At 38.8% G+C, this 17,669-nt stretch overlaps 1 protein-coding gene across 1 annotated transcript in view; it reads right to left on the bottom strand.

The window, feature by feature from the left end:
• The window catches only part of ttbk1a (tau tubulin kinase 1a), a 70,241-nt gene that overhangs the window by 14,863 nt on the left and 37,709 nt on the right, over positions 1–17,669 (bottom strand). Inside the window, exons 14-15 of the mRNA XM_039612984.1 lie at positions 17,074–17,414; positions 15,528–15,709 (exon numbers count right to left, since the gene is read on the bottom strand). Coding sequence (XP_039468918.1) covers positions 15,528–15,709; positions 17,074–17,414 — 523 coding nt within the window. The remainder of the gene's footprint in view (positions 1–15,527; positions 15,710–17,073; positions 17,415–17,669) is intronic.

The following is a 17,669-nucleotide window of genomic DNA, read 5'->3' as shown; positions in this document are numbered from 1 at the left end:
AATGCTAAAATATACCAATTGGACACCAGTGTATACCTCTCTCTCTATATATTCACATTTTCTGTTAGTCTTTAAAGAATATCAGGAAGACATTAAATATGCAAACATATGTATGTATATCTGGAAGGACATATCTCTTTATTTATTTTAGAATTTTTGTGAATCATGCCATATTTTCTATGGTAGACCTTAACAGTTTTAATATGTTTTACTCAATCAACTAATGGCTTTACAACTGCTGTAATTTTATGTAATGTTATTCTTCCAGTTAATTATAGCTTTAAAAATGTGGAGTTTTCAAAATAAAAACCTATAAACCTCATAATATACATATATGGTTAATCGCAGGTTGTTCCTCCACTAACTGGAGAACACCTAAAATATATTTTCACATAATCACTCAAAAACACTCAAATCAAAAAGACTTGAGATAATTCTTTGCATTCTGTAGCTGTCAAGATTTTAAGAAAATCTCCTGCCACTTCTTTCTTCATCATAATAAAGTCAGTTAAGAGCGCGACAGGTCTGATCCGTGAGTATCTCGTGTAGATGTGAATTATTTACAGAACAATCCCAGACTTCTTTTAGTCAGAGGTGTATACATAATTACTGTACAGTGCTGTTCTTTACAGTTGGCAATGCATGTTGTTCAGATAGCAGATCTCATGCACAGAATGAACACAGTTGGCAAACAGTTTTGGTACAAGATGACACCTGTTGCAGATCCCTCTTTTAGACTTGAGGTGTTTTTAGTAGAATAAGCACACTGGCATATTTCTACTCCCTGTTTGTAACCAAATGTAGCATTACCTTTTGGTGATACAGGATTGTACTAGTTACAATCCTGTGTGGTAGTTAAATCATTTTGCTTGCATGCAAAATAAAGTTCAAAGTTAGCAGCTAGTCCCCTTCATACATTCTCAAAGTGTTTATGTTGTAATGCTGTGGTAATATAAAATATACAGGGTGTCCTGAACTCAGTGTGAAGCAGCATGAAAACAAACTCATTCGTCCCATCAGGCTGGATCTGAATAACTGTTGGCACAGAGATAATGCCTCAAATAGAAGCTAAATAAAAGCGCAAGTGGTGCGTATTTAGTTAATGTAGCCCTTTGTAGCCCCGACATTACCCCAGCATGTCTTTCATTGCACAACATGGCCATCTTATCTAATGTTATGTATATTTAAGACTAAAGAGAAAATTGTTCTTTAACAGCAGCATACAACAGACTATATTATATGAGCCATGACGTGAATAAAGTGGAGGGTTTCAGAAGGAAAGGCATGTATACTGTATGTCTTTCCTCCTGAAACCCTCCATGTTTTTTCACATCTTGGCTCATGTGGTTGGTCAGTTAGCCTCTTAGGGTACCCCGAATAGGGCTTAAAATACTTAGGACCCTAAACCATTTTACTTTGGAACTCAAAAACCTTCTTGGATGAGAGGTGAAATATCTTCACGAAACTTTAAGACTTCCACTTGCTTTCTTTCCAAGCTCTTTAGACTACCATGACCCGGATGACTGAAAACCTACACAGACACATTGAGAAGACCAATATTTCTGAGCTTCCGATAAAAGCCAGGAGATATCTGGATAACTGATATTTGTGTTGGTTAAAAAGCAAATTAAAAGTTACATTATTGTCAGGTAAAAGCTGATGATAACGTAACCATCACAGACTTATTGCTTGCAGACCTGGCTGAAACTGAATGCTACTCAAACTATAAACAGAAATAAAATATAAATATTTTGAAATATTCTGTTTCCAAGATCTTTTCCATTGCTCACAAATTCTTTTGTTTATAGAGATAAGAGTTTTTCCAACAAGTTCTCCAAAATGAAAAACCATTTACTTTGTCTGTATTCTCTCTTTTTTTTTTATCTCTGGTTATCTTTCCAGTGTTGAACCATTTCAATTTCCCAACAAAAAGCACCTCTTCATCAATCATACCTGGTACTGACACCCTGGCCACTGACCTTATAATGTAACTGTTAATGTTATGTTTCATCCTGTTTGTTTAGAAGATAAAGTGGACCTTTGCATTTTTAAAAATAAAAATCCCTTATTCTGCTCTACTGGATCTATTATGTGATATTAGGTGCAAAAAATCAAAAAAAGCGCAGCTGGCTTGCAGGCAGTCTTTTATGCTTCAAGCTTGGGTCCTCTACCAGAGGCCTGGGAGCTTGAGGATCCTGCACAGTATCTTTGCTGTTCCTAGGACTGCATTTTTCAAGACAGAGATCTCTGATTCCGTTCCTGGGATCTGAACCACTCACCCAGTTTAGGGGTAAATGCCCTAAGCGCTCCAGATACCACAGGATCACATTTTCTCTTGCTCCTCTCTTAGCCATTGGTATTTCTCACTTTGACTTGGTAAAGTTACATTTATCACTATGACCTTCTTCCTCTGCTTGTCCACTACTATGTCCGGTTGGTTAGCCATAAGCAGTTTGGCCGTCTGTATCTGGAAGTCCCACAGGATCTTAGATTGGTCATTATACCCCTAGTTACGATATTTCATGTATGCCCTGCCTGCTAGCATTTTCCCCCCTGCTGTAATGTGCCTGATTGTCTCAGGGGTCTTGCCTGGTGTTGTAGACCCCAGCCTCTATTGATCTTAGAGCTTGTTCCTGCACTGCCATGATTAGTGCCTCTTTTCAGTCCAGCTTTGTCCAGCCATTGGATTTCTCACTTGTGACCATCTTCCTGATGTACTCCCTGGTCTCCTTTCTTCTGCTTATTGTACAGTCTTGGCATGCTGGACTTCTGGTGAAACCCTCAATGTATGGTTATGGCTTATTATCCCAGCAGGGTATTTTACAACTGGCAGGGTGGTGGTATTGATTGCTTGGATCTTGTTCTTGTCATTCAGCTTCTCTTAATCTCTGCAGGTATTTGGTGCCTGCAGCTTTCCTGGGGCCTCTTCGTGGTTCCTATTTGCAGGTGGGCTTGCAAGGTACTTGCACCTATCCTCAATGCCTGCAATGCTGCCTGTCGTGTGAAAGTTAGACAGAAAGCACTTAGAAATAGCAAAGAAAAAAGTGCTTGTGTGAATGGGTGAATGAGGCAAGTTGTGTAAAGCGCATTGAGTGCACAGATAGAGTAAAAAAGCGCTATATGAGAACCAGTCCACTCACCATTTACTTTCCCTGTCTTTGCTACCATTCGACTATGACATTCTGATGTTGGCGTGGATCAGCGAATCAAGGTCTCATTCACTCCTGGCATGTGGCCTGATGCCATCCATGTACAGGATTTGGCTGACATTGCTTGATTCTTTAGTAGGTATCCGAAGCCAGTCTTGTTAATGATCTGGCTGGTTTCACACCTATGCAGAATAACAGTGAGGACAGAGCACCTTCTTGGTAAATACCACACTTAATAGTGGCTTGTGTAATTGGATTGAAGTTGGCCTCTAGTGTTGTTTGCCACATCCCCATTGAATTCCTGATAACGGCTCTTAGGTTCCTGTTGACCTGGTACATTTCTCGGCTTCCAGGATCCATGTGTCAGGTATTGTCATAGGCGGTGCACAGGTTGGTCAGTCTGGTCTTAAGTGACAGCTCCTCTATCAAGCAGGAGCTGGTGTTCTGCACCTGTGGTGTTTCTTCTTTCTGGGCCTCACTCATAAACTGAGCCATGTGCCTGTCCATCTTAGCTGCTATGATACCTGACAAGAGTTTCCGTGAGGCAGGTTATTGGTCGGTAGTTGGACATACTTGGGGATCAGGGCTGTCCGGTTAGCCTTTCTGGGTGTGTCTCATCCATAAACAGCAACTTAATTTATGTTGCCAGGCGGTCATGAAGTGCAATTTGCTTCTTTAGCCAGTAAGTGTCAGGGCCTAGTGCTCTCCAGCTCTTCATGCCTGAGACTCTTTCTTGGATGTCTGCCACTGTGATAGTTACTGGAAATTGTTCAAGGTTGCTGTGGCCTGCTCTTAGAACCACTAACCACTAACGATTGTTATTATTTGTTGCATTCTTCTTCCATCTGATCTTCCAGTTTTGCTGTGTCTCCAGACTTGGTGGGGCTGTTCCCATATTGTTCCCCTGTCACTAAAAGTATACCTTGGATGGTTCAGTAGAGAACATCCAGATTATTCTCCTGGGTTCTGTCTCTCTGGTATACCCCTTCAGGCAATTCGCCAAGTAACCTTAGGTGTTGGTGTGATATCTATCTATGTGTCTATTTACATCAGTACTTCCAACAGAAACCCAACATACAATACATAAAATAAGTCTTTTTGAATATATTTTAAACTAACGATAAATATAACAAGATTGACTGCATCCTCTGGAAGACCTGGATTTAACTCAAACTCAAACAAGTTTACAAATTTAAATGTACAATTTAAAACATTTAACAATTTGAATGAATCTATTTGAATGAATTCAAAAGGATCCTGATGTTATGAAAAATAGATGTTAACATATTTCAGTAATGGGCTCACTGACTGGAACGGTTGTGAATGCCCCAAACTCATTCCACACAAGCACACAAATGCAAATAGCAATGCTGGATGCATTCCATGGGAATCTGGAACCTCAGTGAGTGTGCTCAAATTATGCTCAACAGAAAAAGGAAAATGATGAAAGAAAATCACAGATATGTTGTGCAAAACAACTAATGTGCACGATTCTTTTGATGGAACAATACATCCAAGCACATTCTGTTTAGCTCAGTTTCTGTACTTGAATGGATCCCGATCACCTTAAAATATGTATCAAAGAAGAGTCAAACAAGAGCTCCAGCAAACACTTCACAAACTGACATGTAATTTTAAATGTTCCAAATGTAAGTTCACTTCTTTTACAGTCCTCTAGTACTAATGAGAATTCATTAGAAAAAGTGCAAAAGTTAATTTTAAAAATGTCATAAAACATGCTTCAACTTCGTTAGGTCCTATCTGGCAGCCTTCTTCAGCCCTATACATTTTCCAGTTAAGAGGTGGCCCTTAACAGCAAAGAAAACGGTTCAGAAAATGATTTCTTTCAAATAAACTTTTTAGCGTATTAAAACTATAAATAAGACTATAAACTATAAATAACAAATCCATTCAAGAAAAAAACAAAATTTTTTTGGTCTTTTTTCATGATTTTTGCTTGTTTTGAAAAGGAATCTTTTTATATTCTTAGGTAGAATATTGTCTTTATTGTTAATTTGTTTACCATGTAGTGGTAGAGTTGTTCATTTGTAATATAAATTAATGTAAAAAAATTTGATTTTATACATTTGTAAATTTGTTATTGGTGTTAATTCATTTACGACATGCCAGTGTGTGTTGGTTTGTTTTACTAATTAGTTTCAATTTATTTAGTAACTATTATTTTTTGTGAAATATTTGTCTTTTAGGGACACCGTACTTCTTGGTGTCAGTAACAGTTTTTTCTTCAAGAAGGTGTAATTAGAGGTTAATGCTGAATTCCTTTTCACACCTTGAGAAAGACTTTTATCACATACCCCTTTCTCTTCACACACAGAGTTTAATGAAGCAGAAGCAGAGTGAGATGTTTATATCACTGGTTGAGTGATGGCGACACTGTGAAGTCTTGGTGCAAAACCTTGGTGGAATAACCTGCACTCGTTGATAATCACACTTTTGTTTTAGCAGAAAAGAATTGAAATAAATAAATGCACAGATACTGTAAAGCTTAACAGTCTGTTTGCAGCCCCACTCTGTTTCACGCTCCTCTTCTTCATAGAAGCAAGAAGGACGTGTTCAGTTTCACATTATTCACATGAGTCTGCCTGATCTGTGGCATGTGCAACATCAGGTTTGTAGAGGCTTGTTAGAGTTTATTGCATGGAAAATATTCCCCATCTTGAGCATTTTTCTTCTTTTCTTCTGTTCCTTTTCTTACAATTGATAGAGCTACATGACTGTGAATGTGTGTGTGATACTAAGTGTTTACCAGCTTAGCAGTGCTGTTGTCTGCCAGTAATATGGCTTGTTTTGTTTCATGACCATGTCTGGCTCTTAGTGTGCTGTTTTTATCATGTCTGATATATTTATGTGTACATTCATTAGAATATTTGTATATGCAGAGCTGGCCAGAAATATTTAATAAGCCAAATACGAAGGCAAAGCTGTGTTTTATTTTGGTATTAATAGGTATACTCCTTGTTTCGACACAGGTCAAATGTCTTCCCAGCTCACCAGTGATGCCTCGTAATTTAAGGGCCTTTTAAAACATCCTACACATTTTATTTAGGGCCAATGAAATTTAAAGATTTATGGATAAATACTAATCAAATAATTAGTATTTTAATAGTTGGTGCTCTTAATCAGAGCAAATGCACCAGAGATGATCTTGACTGCGGAACACAAATGGTGGAACATGTAATGGAACAAAAGGAACCAAGAGGCCAAACTGCACCGGGCCCCAAATTGGTGTGACCAACCCTGCATACAGTATGTGTGTATTGTGTATGTGTATACTTAACACACGTGTTAATTTAATATGCGTTTGAGTCCATCTCTCAGCTGTTGTTCTTGTTCATGAGCTTAGCTAACACGTGCTGCAGCTGTGCCCTCGACATATTCAGAACAGAGTGTCTGCTCCGTGGGCTGCCAGGGGTCGGCAGAGTGCCAGCATGCCGCCGGCGGGTTGAAGTTGTAGTGTTGCCGTGTGCTGGGCTGCTCTCAGCTGAGCGGCTCCTCTGGATAAAGCTCCCTCCTCCATGAGGATACTGCTCTGTCTCAAGGGTGGAGGAAGAAAAGACATAGGAGGCCAGCCTCCTCAGTTGGTTGGGCCGTGGTTGATGCCTGTCCTCCTCCAACTGCAAACAGATCAACCAGAAAGAGGGAGGTGAGGTTAAAAAAGTTTAAATAAATTGTTTATTTTAAAAAAACAAGCAAACAATAAAATTCAGATTTTCTTACAGCTACAACCCAACATTGGTTTGACTTCCTGCCCTTTTCTCCTACCCCTCCATGACGTTAGACAGGTTAGACAGGAGAAAGCTGATTGATGCTCACTTCTGTCAAAAGCCCTCAGCTTAAATGTTGTGAGAAAAGGTGCTTGGGGAGAGAAGCTGGTGGAGTGCTGGTGTAAACCTGGCACTCTAGCTAAAGTTACAGTTATCAGAAACTATTTAGAACTTATTAGAAACTTAACTGGACAGTTACACCAATTGACTAGCTTTTTGGATCAGACTAGCATCCTGGATCAGACTGGGAAAATGACGATGAAGACACTTTCCCCGACAAAGCACTTAAAAGGACACAAAGGCACCAGTGCTGCACATACTGTATCTCACTAGTCTGGTCAGTTTGAGCTTTTGTTTTCTGAATGAAAAATTACCATTGGAGGTACAAAAAGAAACAGGGAACACAAAAAAAAGATGAGTCATCAAGCACACAAAACACAAACACACAATGGAGGGGAAAAGGGAGGAAATATGTTTGAACAGAAGAAAAAGGAAGAGGAAGAACAGAAATTCAGTGAGAGAACAGAGGTAAAGGACTATTCCTAAACTGTGCTTACCCCGAAACATCACTTTATTTCTTCTTGTGTTGTCCCAATGGCACCCTCGCTCTTTTCTTTGTCTCCTCAGATGAGTCAAACTTGACATACTGTGTACTTTTAAAGCGATAGGTTGGGGGCAAAGGCATCAGTAGTTATGTGGGAGCGGGAAAAAGAATTGACGCAGAATAGACAATGGCAGTCCTCGATGGTTGGCAGCAGACAAGCTTGCTCTGAGTCTAGAGATGACAATTGTCGCGAAAACAAAGGAAAGTCAAAGAAGAGCTCACTAAAAAAGCGCTAAAATTAATTTGTGCATACGAATTTTCCACTGACACGGGGTTAAACGGTATCCTGTTTCACTGCAGATAAAGTGAAATTTCAGTGGTGATGTTGCACGTCCAGCCTGTAAACAGCAGCCACCAAGTATGGAGGACCAAACCTGACCTATTTGTAAATAAATAATGGACAACTCAAATGGTCACAAATTTGTAATTCAACTAAAAAAATCAAACGTAGATTTAAATTAATATAAAATCACATCCATGAAGAAAATCCTGCTAAGGAAAATGAAAATGATGTGAAAATACAAAATGAGCTTAATGTGAAATTCAGTGATTCCACATTAGTTTTCCACATAACCGGCTCTTCATACGCAGAATTCAGTTCAGTTTCCTCTAAGGAGAACCAAGCAATTGTTGTGCTCACCTCCCCACCGCCCAACCCCATCCCCCCACCTCTTCCTCTAGTTCTATAGTGTCATTTCCATAGAAATTATTCTTCAGAAATTCCCAAGCACACACAAACAAACACACACACACAACTAAGAATCCTGTGCCATGAAAAGTTCTTGGTTTTCAGAAAATGAACCCATTAGATGAGCCCATGACATTTCTTCTAGCCCCATTCTCAAGACAAATTTACTAAAATGTATTTAGTCTATTTATTTATTAAAATAACATTTCATTTCTTTTTGGTCCTCCATAACAAAGTGCTGTTTGTTTTATTATGTTTTTATTTGTTTACTTTGGTCAAAACTTAGCATATATAAACTTAGCATAAAAAATAAGGAAATTTTTGTTTGGTCAAGTATTGCTTTATTGTAACAATGCTTCCTGGCAATAAATATTATGCTGTTAGATAGCCTAACAATGCATTGGTTAAGCAGCCCATTGTTCCTTCAGTGGGCTGGTTTCAGTCATTATGCAAATGTACTGTTTATAAGGTTGGGGAAACCTGCAGTCAGCTGAGACTGAAGAAGTCACTTGGATGAGTGACGAAACGTTTCTCCCACAAAACGCTACGTCCAGATGAACAGAATCAACTTTTGGAGATTTACTTTCCTGGATGATTGAGAATGCATCAAGACGTTAAGCAGCAGAGTTTAGTATTTGGGTTGCACCCATAAAAAACTAGCCAAATCCCCTCTGCCAATGCCAAATAGCTTATTCTGTTATTGAGTCCTGTTTGGTGTTGTTTCATTGTATTGGATGATTAAGTTTGAAGAAACAAGACACACTGGCAGTTTAACAGTTTATTCATTTAACAAACAGGGGCCTCAAAACAAGAGTCAATAGCAGAATAAGCTCTTTGGAAGAGAAGATTTGGCAAGTTTTTCATGGGTGTAGCCAACATACTTAGCTCTGCTGAGCCCGGATTCCATTTTCCTCACACACTTGGCACCATTTAAGGGGAAATAAACAGGTAGAGGATTGATTACCAAGAAGCAGTATGATAAAGAAATACTACAACAAACTCACATTTCCTTACTTTTTGTGCCAAGTTTATAATCATAATGTGGTTGGGATCTTAGGTTTCCATACACTCATCATGTGCACGGATGTCATGGCAATTTTCTTCTTTTAACAACATGAAATTCTTAGTAAGAAAAATGAAGAAAATTTAGAAAATGTTTAAATTCAAATTTCATGCTGGGTTAAGCAAATATGAGAAGCTTGTACCACTAAAATAAAAATATCAGTATGTATAAGAATTTATTTGATGTATTTTGACATTAAAAGGGTATTTGAGAAGGTATTGTATAGGGTATCTAATTATAATTGAGAAAATATATTTCTCAAGAATATGCATACTAGCCCTGGAGTAGTCTTATAATCAAACCGATCTGAGGCTAAACAGTAAAATATGAGAGCCAGTCGTGTTTGGGTATCACCAGAAAATGTCACACAAAAAGAGATCAAAGAGATTCAATCGTGTGTCATAGTCAGGGGTTAAAGTGGGCTGTGTTTTCTGTTTTATATGTTTGTTTGTTTTTTGGAAAAATACTCAAACGACTACAGGTGTCCATAAGTTGTGGTTGCTGTACTTTAGCATCTAGCTAGCACTACAAAAGAACATAAAAGGGAGCAACATTTTTTAAGTGGCAGGTAATTTCAAATATGTCGCGTCTATTAGCTCAACAAAGATCAGCAAACACACAAACTGTTTGTGTGCAGTTTGATGCATAACATGTTGCTACCTAAAGGTCCAGCTGCTGTTTTTCACAGGGAGAGAAAAGAAAGAGAGCTAACCTCACTCCAAGATAGAGAAAGACAAGACAGACAGGAAGAACGAAGTTAGATTTAAAGGTAAAGACTGCTCGGTGGTGTTTGATAAACTGGAAATTTGAAGCCTACATGTAAGTCGTGTTTTTAAATCAGACATTAGCTGTGTCCCTATTCCTAGGCCCCATCCTTCGGAGGCCGCATTTGAAGGCCAATTACATCACAGCCAGGCGACGAAGGCTGATCCTAATTCGAAGGCTGCTCCAAATGCAGCCGACAAATGCGTCCTTCATTTCCCCAGATTTGAAGGATGGGTCGGGTGTATCCTTTGTGTCCCAAACTGTCCCAAAATCCATAGCGCAGCCTAGCCAATTCCAGTTTCCAGCAATGGCGGCCACTACTAAGTTTTAATATTACTCTTTCTAGGTCACAAAATAAACTTTTAAGATATTTTCAGGTGAGAATGTAGCTGTGTAAACTTCAAATATCTGCTCGATTTATCAACACATCACATATTTGCAAAAGTGCTCTCACGTTTTCGGAGATGTCTGTTACCCACCAGCTCGATAACTGACTGGGAGGTCAAGGCTTACTAGAGCTCAGCTAACTATTTTGGACTCAATCTATGAGACATTACAGTGAGCTGAGTGCAAGATAAAAATGATCAGACTTTTGAAAAACTTCTCTAACATGACAAAATATATTTTGATTGTGCTTTACATTTGGAAAAGCTTTTTTTTGTTTCACAATTTTTTTATTTTTTTCCCCTACACCAAACACAAAAAAGCATATTCATATTCATCATACACAACTATCGCAACGGCATTCATCCACATTACAGCTTTCATTCACAAATCTATTGCATTTCACCATGAAGAAAGCACAAGAAAGATGTGTTTTCTTTTTATCACCCTATAACCAGACAAGAACACCATTATTGGTTGCTTCTGCAAAACACACTTTTCAAACTTTATGTCACAAAGCCAGAATTCAGAGATTAGGAAAAGAGCTTGATCATGAAAAATAAACAATCAATCGAAATAATGATAGGGTTACGCAACTAAACATAAAGATTAGGTTGTCATAACAGTAAATGCCACCCACACCACTACAACAACCTTCACACCTTTACTTCCTCCAGTGGGGAATTTTGTCACTGGATGTACAGCTTCAGGTGGAAATGTATTCAATGTGGACATTAATCTCTGGAAAATCGTCCGTTTTTGTTCTGGAGTAAATTTCCATCTGTCTACATTCCCCAATCACAATATCACCAGACATGTGTGTGTGTGTGTGTGTGTGTGTGTGTGTGTGTGTGTGTGTGTGTGTGTGTGTGTGTGTGTGTGTGTGTGTGTGTGTGTGTGTGTGTGTGTGTGAAAAGACATCAATCTGTCTCAAGGACTAGAAAAACACCAGTATCACAGCTACACTGTTAAATCTGTATTTCATGAGTCACAGGCAGTTGTAAAAAAAAAAACATCAATAATTTTCAGGGTCAAAATGAAGCTGATTGTGGCAACAGTAATTAGATATCTGAAATAGAGTTAGTTAAACAAACTGTAGTTAAACAAACTGTAGTTTGTTTAACAGAAGTTACTTTACGGTAGTTTACCAATGAACAACAATGCAAAAATGCAAAGAATGACATACTCCAAAGGGATGTCGGTCTCATAGATTGTGCACAAAATATGGACAAATCTACTGTGAGTTTACACAACTCTGCAATTTGAATTCTTGATGTTAGAATTACAGCTGCTGTCACAAGTGGCCATATTTGGATAAGATGGTAAATTGCTCAGTTAGCAGCTAATGCTAACAAGCTTGATTGGCTTAGTACAGGTGCACCTCACAGGCAGATACTAATTAGTAAAAGACTAAATAAATACTAGAACTTCACTCAACAAAACTGAGAAAAAAATACTCAAAGAAAGGTGGTGGTTTTGAGACTAAAATATGATTATTAAACAGAATTTAGCCTACAAAAAAATCTAAATACAGTGGAACCCCAGCTTACGAAGACCCCATTTAACAAAAAATTCAAGTTACGAAGGCACTTAACGGCAATATTTTTGCCCGTGGTACGACAAAATGCCCGTGTAACGAAATCCGTTTGCGAAATGCGTTTCGCTGTTCCACGTGAAAGACGTATTGTTGTTGCAGTGCACTATTTCGTGTGCTTTTCGTTTGCAATTAGCCTATCGTTCATTCATAATGGGGCCGGCATAAGGCATAAATATGAGCGAGTTTAAAAAAAGGTTAAAAAAATATCATTGCACAGTGTACATACGTACATTAATTAACGTAAATGTAAGTTTTAGTTTTAATGCTTAGAATTAAATTCCATAATGGTATGTACATGTACACGTACGTATGTATGCATGCATACATATGCTTTCTTCAGCCTCCAACAAGAACTTTGTCTTCAGCCAGCATCGCCTCACTCAAAAGGTGATGGAAAAAGGTGCTTCGACTTACGAAAATTTTGACTTACGAAAGACCCTCTGGAACGAATTAATTTCGTAAGTCGGGGTTCCACTGTACTTGAAATCTATGAAAAATCTTCCCCCTTGTCTATACATTCTGCATAGCAGATTCAATTCAATAAAACTTTATTGATCCTGAAGGTTGACCCCGAAGGAAATTGGGGAAATTGGATATCATTTTAAAAAGATTAGTAATTTGTAATAAATAATGTATTCAGAAAAAAAGTATACTTTGCTGGTTTTTTATATCTGTCTTGTTTCTGTATCATGCCTAAGCGAGAGAGTATTTGAAATCTTGGCATTCGGTGGGAAGAAATGAACTAACCCACTTGGTATAGACATCTCCTGTCTGTAAAGCGTTTTAAAATGTAGCCGTCTTAATTTGACTCACTCTGTAGCTAAATCCTATCAAAATTACTATTGTTTTGATTTTCCAGGTCTGGTGATTTTTTAAATTTTTTTTCTGTACTGGGCATTTCATTTTATTTTCAGCATTGCTTACAACTATTTAATTTTTTAAAAATTGGCTAATTAAAATTTGCTTAAAAAATAGCTATCTAGCCTAAAGACTAGCTGTGAGCAAGCTATCAGAGTTCAGCTTTACTTTAAGGTCAGCATTTAACCTGCCAGAGGATCTATTGGATGCTGGTAAGTGAACAGAATAACTACTGTACATGTGACTGGTGCTCAAGACAGAGCTGCCTCGAATCTGAAAACAAACTCCTGCAGGTGTCTGTTCCCCTCTTATCACCGTGGTCTTTTTAGGACAAGTCCAGCATGACTCGAAATGTTTTGCTCATTATCTCCAAAAAGTAGGTGGACTGTCTGATTCTTTGCAATCTATAGACAGATTCTTGCACTATTGCTCTATTGCACTTGAAGTCTGTAGCAGTCCCATCATTACGATATGAAGGATATAGAGAAAAAGAAGGAAAGCAAATATTCCTTGTCTTGATTACTTATTGTTTGATTAGGCATTTCTTAATTTAACTAGTCTGTTTGTGTGTTAACTTTAGATCATATTTTAGTAAGGCAAACACTGATTGAATTAACTAATTGTGATAAAAAAAATATTCTCATCAGTATAAGAATAAAGGTTTGGGATAAGTTTGAAGAAGGTGGATGGATTGATGGATGGATGGACAGATGGACATAGAAATGGATGGGACAGCTGGATGTTCCAAAAATGGTCTGCCTCAACATGCTCTTTCATGTCTACAAACAGAAAATGTTAGTGTCGAATTTCTAAATTCAAGTTTCAAGTTCTTCTTGCTTCATTTATCCAGCAGTTTGTGTTTCTCAGCACCACCACAGTCTGACTTAGTGGTCACTGAATGCCTAAGGCAGGGGTCGGCAACCCGCGGCTCCGGAGCCGCATGAGGCTCTTTAGTCCTTATTTTGTGGCTCCAGGTGGTTTGGGAAAATAAATTAGAAGTATTTAGCTGAATTTGTGTTTAGATCTTTTTTTTAACTTGTACTTCTAAATTGGAAGATTATTGTGGTATTGAAATATAAAAATAAAATTATATTTTATTATTTTTTCATCGCTCAAAATAAGCGTCACACTCGCGGAAGCCGGTATACCTGCCGAAACGGCGTGCATTTATCGAGACTTTCAACCCCAGGTAGGCCAATTATGGATCTTCTGATCCACATTATGTCAGCAGCTGTTCTCCACCGTGAACTATGTTAAAAACAAACACCGCTCACGCCTCACAGATGACAGCTTACAGTCCTGCGTAAAGATGAAAGTGACTTCGTACCACGGCAGACCCGACGATGTTTCAATGAACATGCTTTTCAGCATCTCTTTTTTGACCACTTTTCACACACGGTTGCTGTACACATACAGCCAGCTGTAGCTTTTCAGCTCACAGCCCGACAACACAACAGCAGAGAGAGCACAGACTTTAAGGCGGCGAGGCATGATTGCGGGTGCCGCTCAGGTGCGTCCGACTCTCATGCAGCGGCACTGCAGACCACGCCCCGCCACACACATTAACCAGGTAAAATACGGCTCCAAAATACGTATTTAGGCAGAATTTTGCAAATATCTATTTTTCCTTTTTTAGCAGCATAGTGCTTTTTTTCCAATTACTTTTTAAAAGTCAGGTCAAGGCTCCAAAAGCCCAAAGGAGATATAAGGGTGGCGGCTCACAACAGCTTTTGTTTGCTACATGGATCATTTTAGTTCAGCTGGGTGTCTTTCCTTTTGTTATATTTCTTTAAGAGTTCAAAATGTGTTAATTACGTAAATAAAATGTAATTTTCTCTGTAGCACTTCATGGATTCCATAAGCAACACACCTTAGTTTCTCTGTGGATTCTTTTAAAAAGCAGTTAAAAACTTTTCTGTTCAAACAAGCCTTTTGTTGATCTACGTATTTTATATTCTTTACATTAGTTACATTTGATCTTTTACATTGTGTATAATGTCTACTTATTGTATTGTTTATTTTGATATTTGTGTACAGCGCTTTGTGACTGCCTGTCTGTGAAAAGCGCTTAATAAATAAATAAACTTTACTTACTTACTTTAGTTGTTCACACAAAGCATAAAGGTAAAAAAACAATATATACAGTGTTATCTTCATTTTAGATTTCAAAAAGTATTTGCGGCTCCCAGTGTTTTCTTTTGCGTGGAAACCGGGTCCAAGTGGCTCTTTGGGTGTTAAAGGTTGCAGACCCCTGGTCTAAGGGCACCTTTACAGTAGAAGTAGAAGTGTTTCCATTCCAACACTTGTTTTTTTCCTGTACAACCAACTTATAAATTGGCACCATTTTAAAGACTTAAAGTAAATTGTAAATCATCATCACTGATAAAGAGGGAAGAATATAAATTAGCAAAACCTCTGATCATGCTGGATTTGTCTTTTAAGTTGTATGTTGACAGGCAGATAAATGAGCTGGAGAGTGCACTGTGCCTCGATATGTCAGTGTCTGAGCAGTCAGAATCACGTACTGACATCAAAGAATAAACCTCTTTTGCAGTTGTCAAGTCCGCTCATTTGTCCGCAGACATGCCATCAAAGAACTAAACTCTTGTGTTATTGGCTGGCTGGGTCTCTTACCGGCCTCTGAGGTCCAGTGGGCTCAGACTCTCTCCGGCGAGGACGTCCTGATGGCAGAGAATGACAGGGCGACTGTGCTGGGCTGCCACCACTTTTCCTTGATGCCTCCTCCTCTGTTAGTGTTAGCATCCCCCGACTGCTCTCCCGTGTGTGAGTCTTCGGACGAACTACTGGCTCCGCTCCTGCAAAGGAAACCAAAGACAATTCTGCAGTCAAAACCTCCTTGTGTTTACTTTAGTAAAATTTAGCTGCCACACTCACTTGCAGTTTGCAAGATGCCAACTTGTCTGCAAACACTCACTGAACCACTGAGCAGTAGTAAAAAGTGTGATGCATACCAAAAACAGAGAACATTCAGTTTCAAAGTAAAAGTTGTGCCTTAAGTTTAAAACTTTTGCTTTGAAGGCAAATGGTCTCAGTTTCTAGTTTGCATTTATATATTTATATATGCTTTAATATCTATCCATCCATCCATCCATTCGCTTCCGCTTATCCTTTCCAGGGTCGCGGGGGGCGCTGGAGCCTATCCCAGCTGTCATAGGGCGAGAGGCGGGTACGCCCTGGACAGGTCGCCAGTCTGTCGCAGGGCCAACACACAGGGACAGACAACCATTCACGCTCACATTCACTCGCACATTCACACCTAGTGACAATTTGGATTATCCAATTAACCTATCCCCTCAAACTGCATGTCTTTGGACGGTGGGAGGAAGCCGGAGTACCCGGAGGGAACCCACGCATGGGAACCCATGCTTTAATATATTTTAAAAAATTAATTAAAACATCTAGCTATTTAATTTAATTTGAGATTTATTGTGCAACCACTGAAAAACTGTCCAGTGTCTTAAAAAAAACGATAACATTAGCAAGCAATTGAGCAAGGTAAGGGTAGCCAGTTAGTCGTAACTTTGTTACAGCGAATGATTCTGTGAGTTATTTTCAGTGTTTAGCAACATGGAAATATTAGTAGGAACAAAGCCGGTTTAGATACAGAGTCTTAAATTCAGCAAAGATGCCTCCAGAAAGCAATTTCATTGTTAATACAATATTTCCCCAAAGGGAATGACTCCGACTTTCACGGTGGTATTATGGCACAGACAACAACCCAATTAGATTGCTTGATTTTACCTGTTTCATAATTTCCATCAACACACTTGTTTTATTTGTTGAATTCCCTCATTCTGCCTCTATTTGATAGATTTAGCACTTTATTTACTCTGGTTTTCATTTTTGTTTTCCTAATAATTCACTAGGTTATTTTTCTTTCTTAATGACTGTTGATAAAATGGAGACTTGTTTGCAATCCACTTAGAATTCACCACTTTTAAAGAGACCTATTTTATCAATAGAACAGGGCTCCTATCCTATCAGCTCCTAGGTAACAACCAAACTTATGGAAGATGGCACCAAAGCTAAGGTTTCAGATTAACACTAGCACTGAAACATTTCAAATAGTGCCCTGCCCTGATGAACCAACCTTTTTTTTATTATATTTTATCCAATTCATTTCAGTTTTATAACTAAAAATCTTTTTTTTATCTCCTACCTCCAGCCCTGAGTCGCCTCCTCTCCTCCTGTTCCTCCAAAGGGCGTAGCTCCTCAGGCTCCTCGTCAGTAGTTCCTGACGTGGTTGGAAGAAAGTCCCGCAGCTCTGCCTCTTTGTCAATGATCACCCACTCTTTGCTATCAAAGTCTTCCTCCTCTGCCAGCGGTACAGAACGAATAAAGGCGTTGCTGTGGGCCTCCTGGTCGACAGATGCCACGGACACTTCCTGACGGCCACTGACCTGACGATCTCCACGGCAGCCGGGGTCAACAGACAGCATCTGAGCCGGCTGGGAGGAGTAGACGTGACGAGATGGAGAACCGAGGATGTCCATCCTAGACCTGGTGGACACACAAACAAATGTGTACAAAACAGAAGGATATGGGAATATGACTCCTCTACAGCTTAACAACCTGGTAAAAATACTTTTTTAGCTTTTTGTTTCATTATTCAGTTCAATTTAAAGCTCAGGTTTAAACTTCTTAAGGGTAAAGCAAAGTCAATTTTAAATATAGCCCAGACTAGTTGATTTTTCAAAGGAAATCTTAAGTCTCAGTTCAGCACCGATCCATATCATATGTGTTGTTGTGGCATGC

Source organism: Oreochromis aureus, linkage group 6 (genome assembly GCF_013358895.1).
Source record: "Oreochromis aureus strain Israel breed Guangdong linkage group 6, ZZ_aureus, whole genome shotgun sequence".
Classification (NCBI taxonomy): domain Eukaryota; kingdom Metazoa; phylum Chordata; class Actinopteri; order Cichliformes; family Cichlidae; genus Oreochromis; species Oreochromis aureus.
The sequence above is the reverse complement of the archived record's forward strand: the minus strand, read 5'-3'. Positions and strand labels throughout refer to the sequence as shown.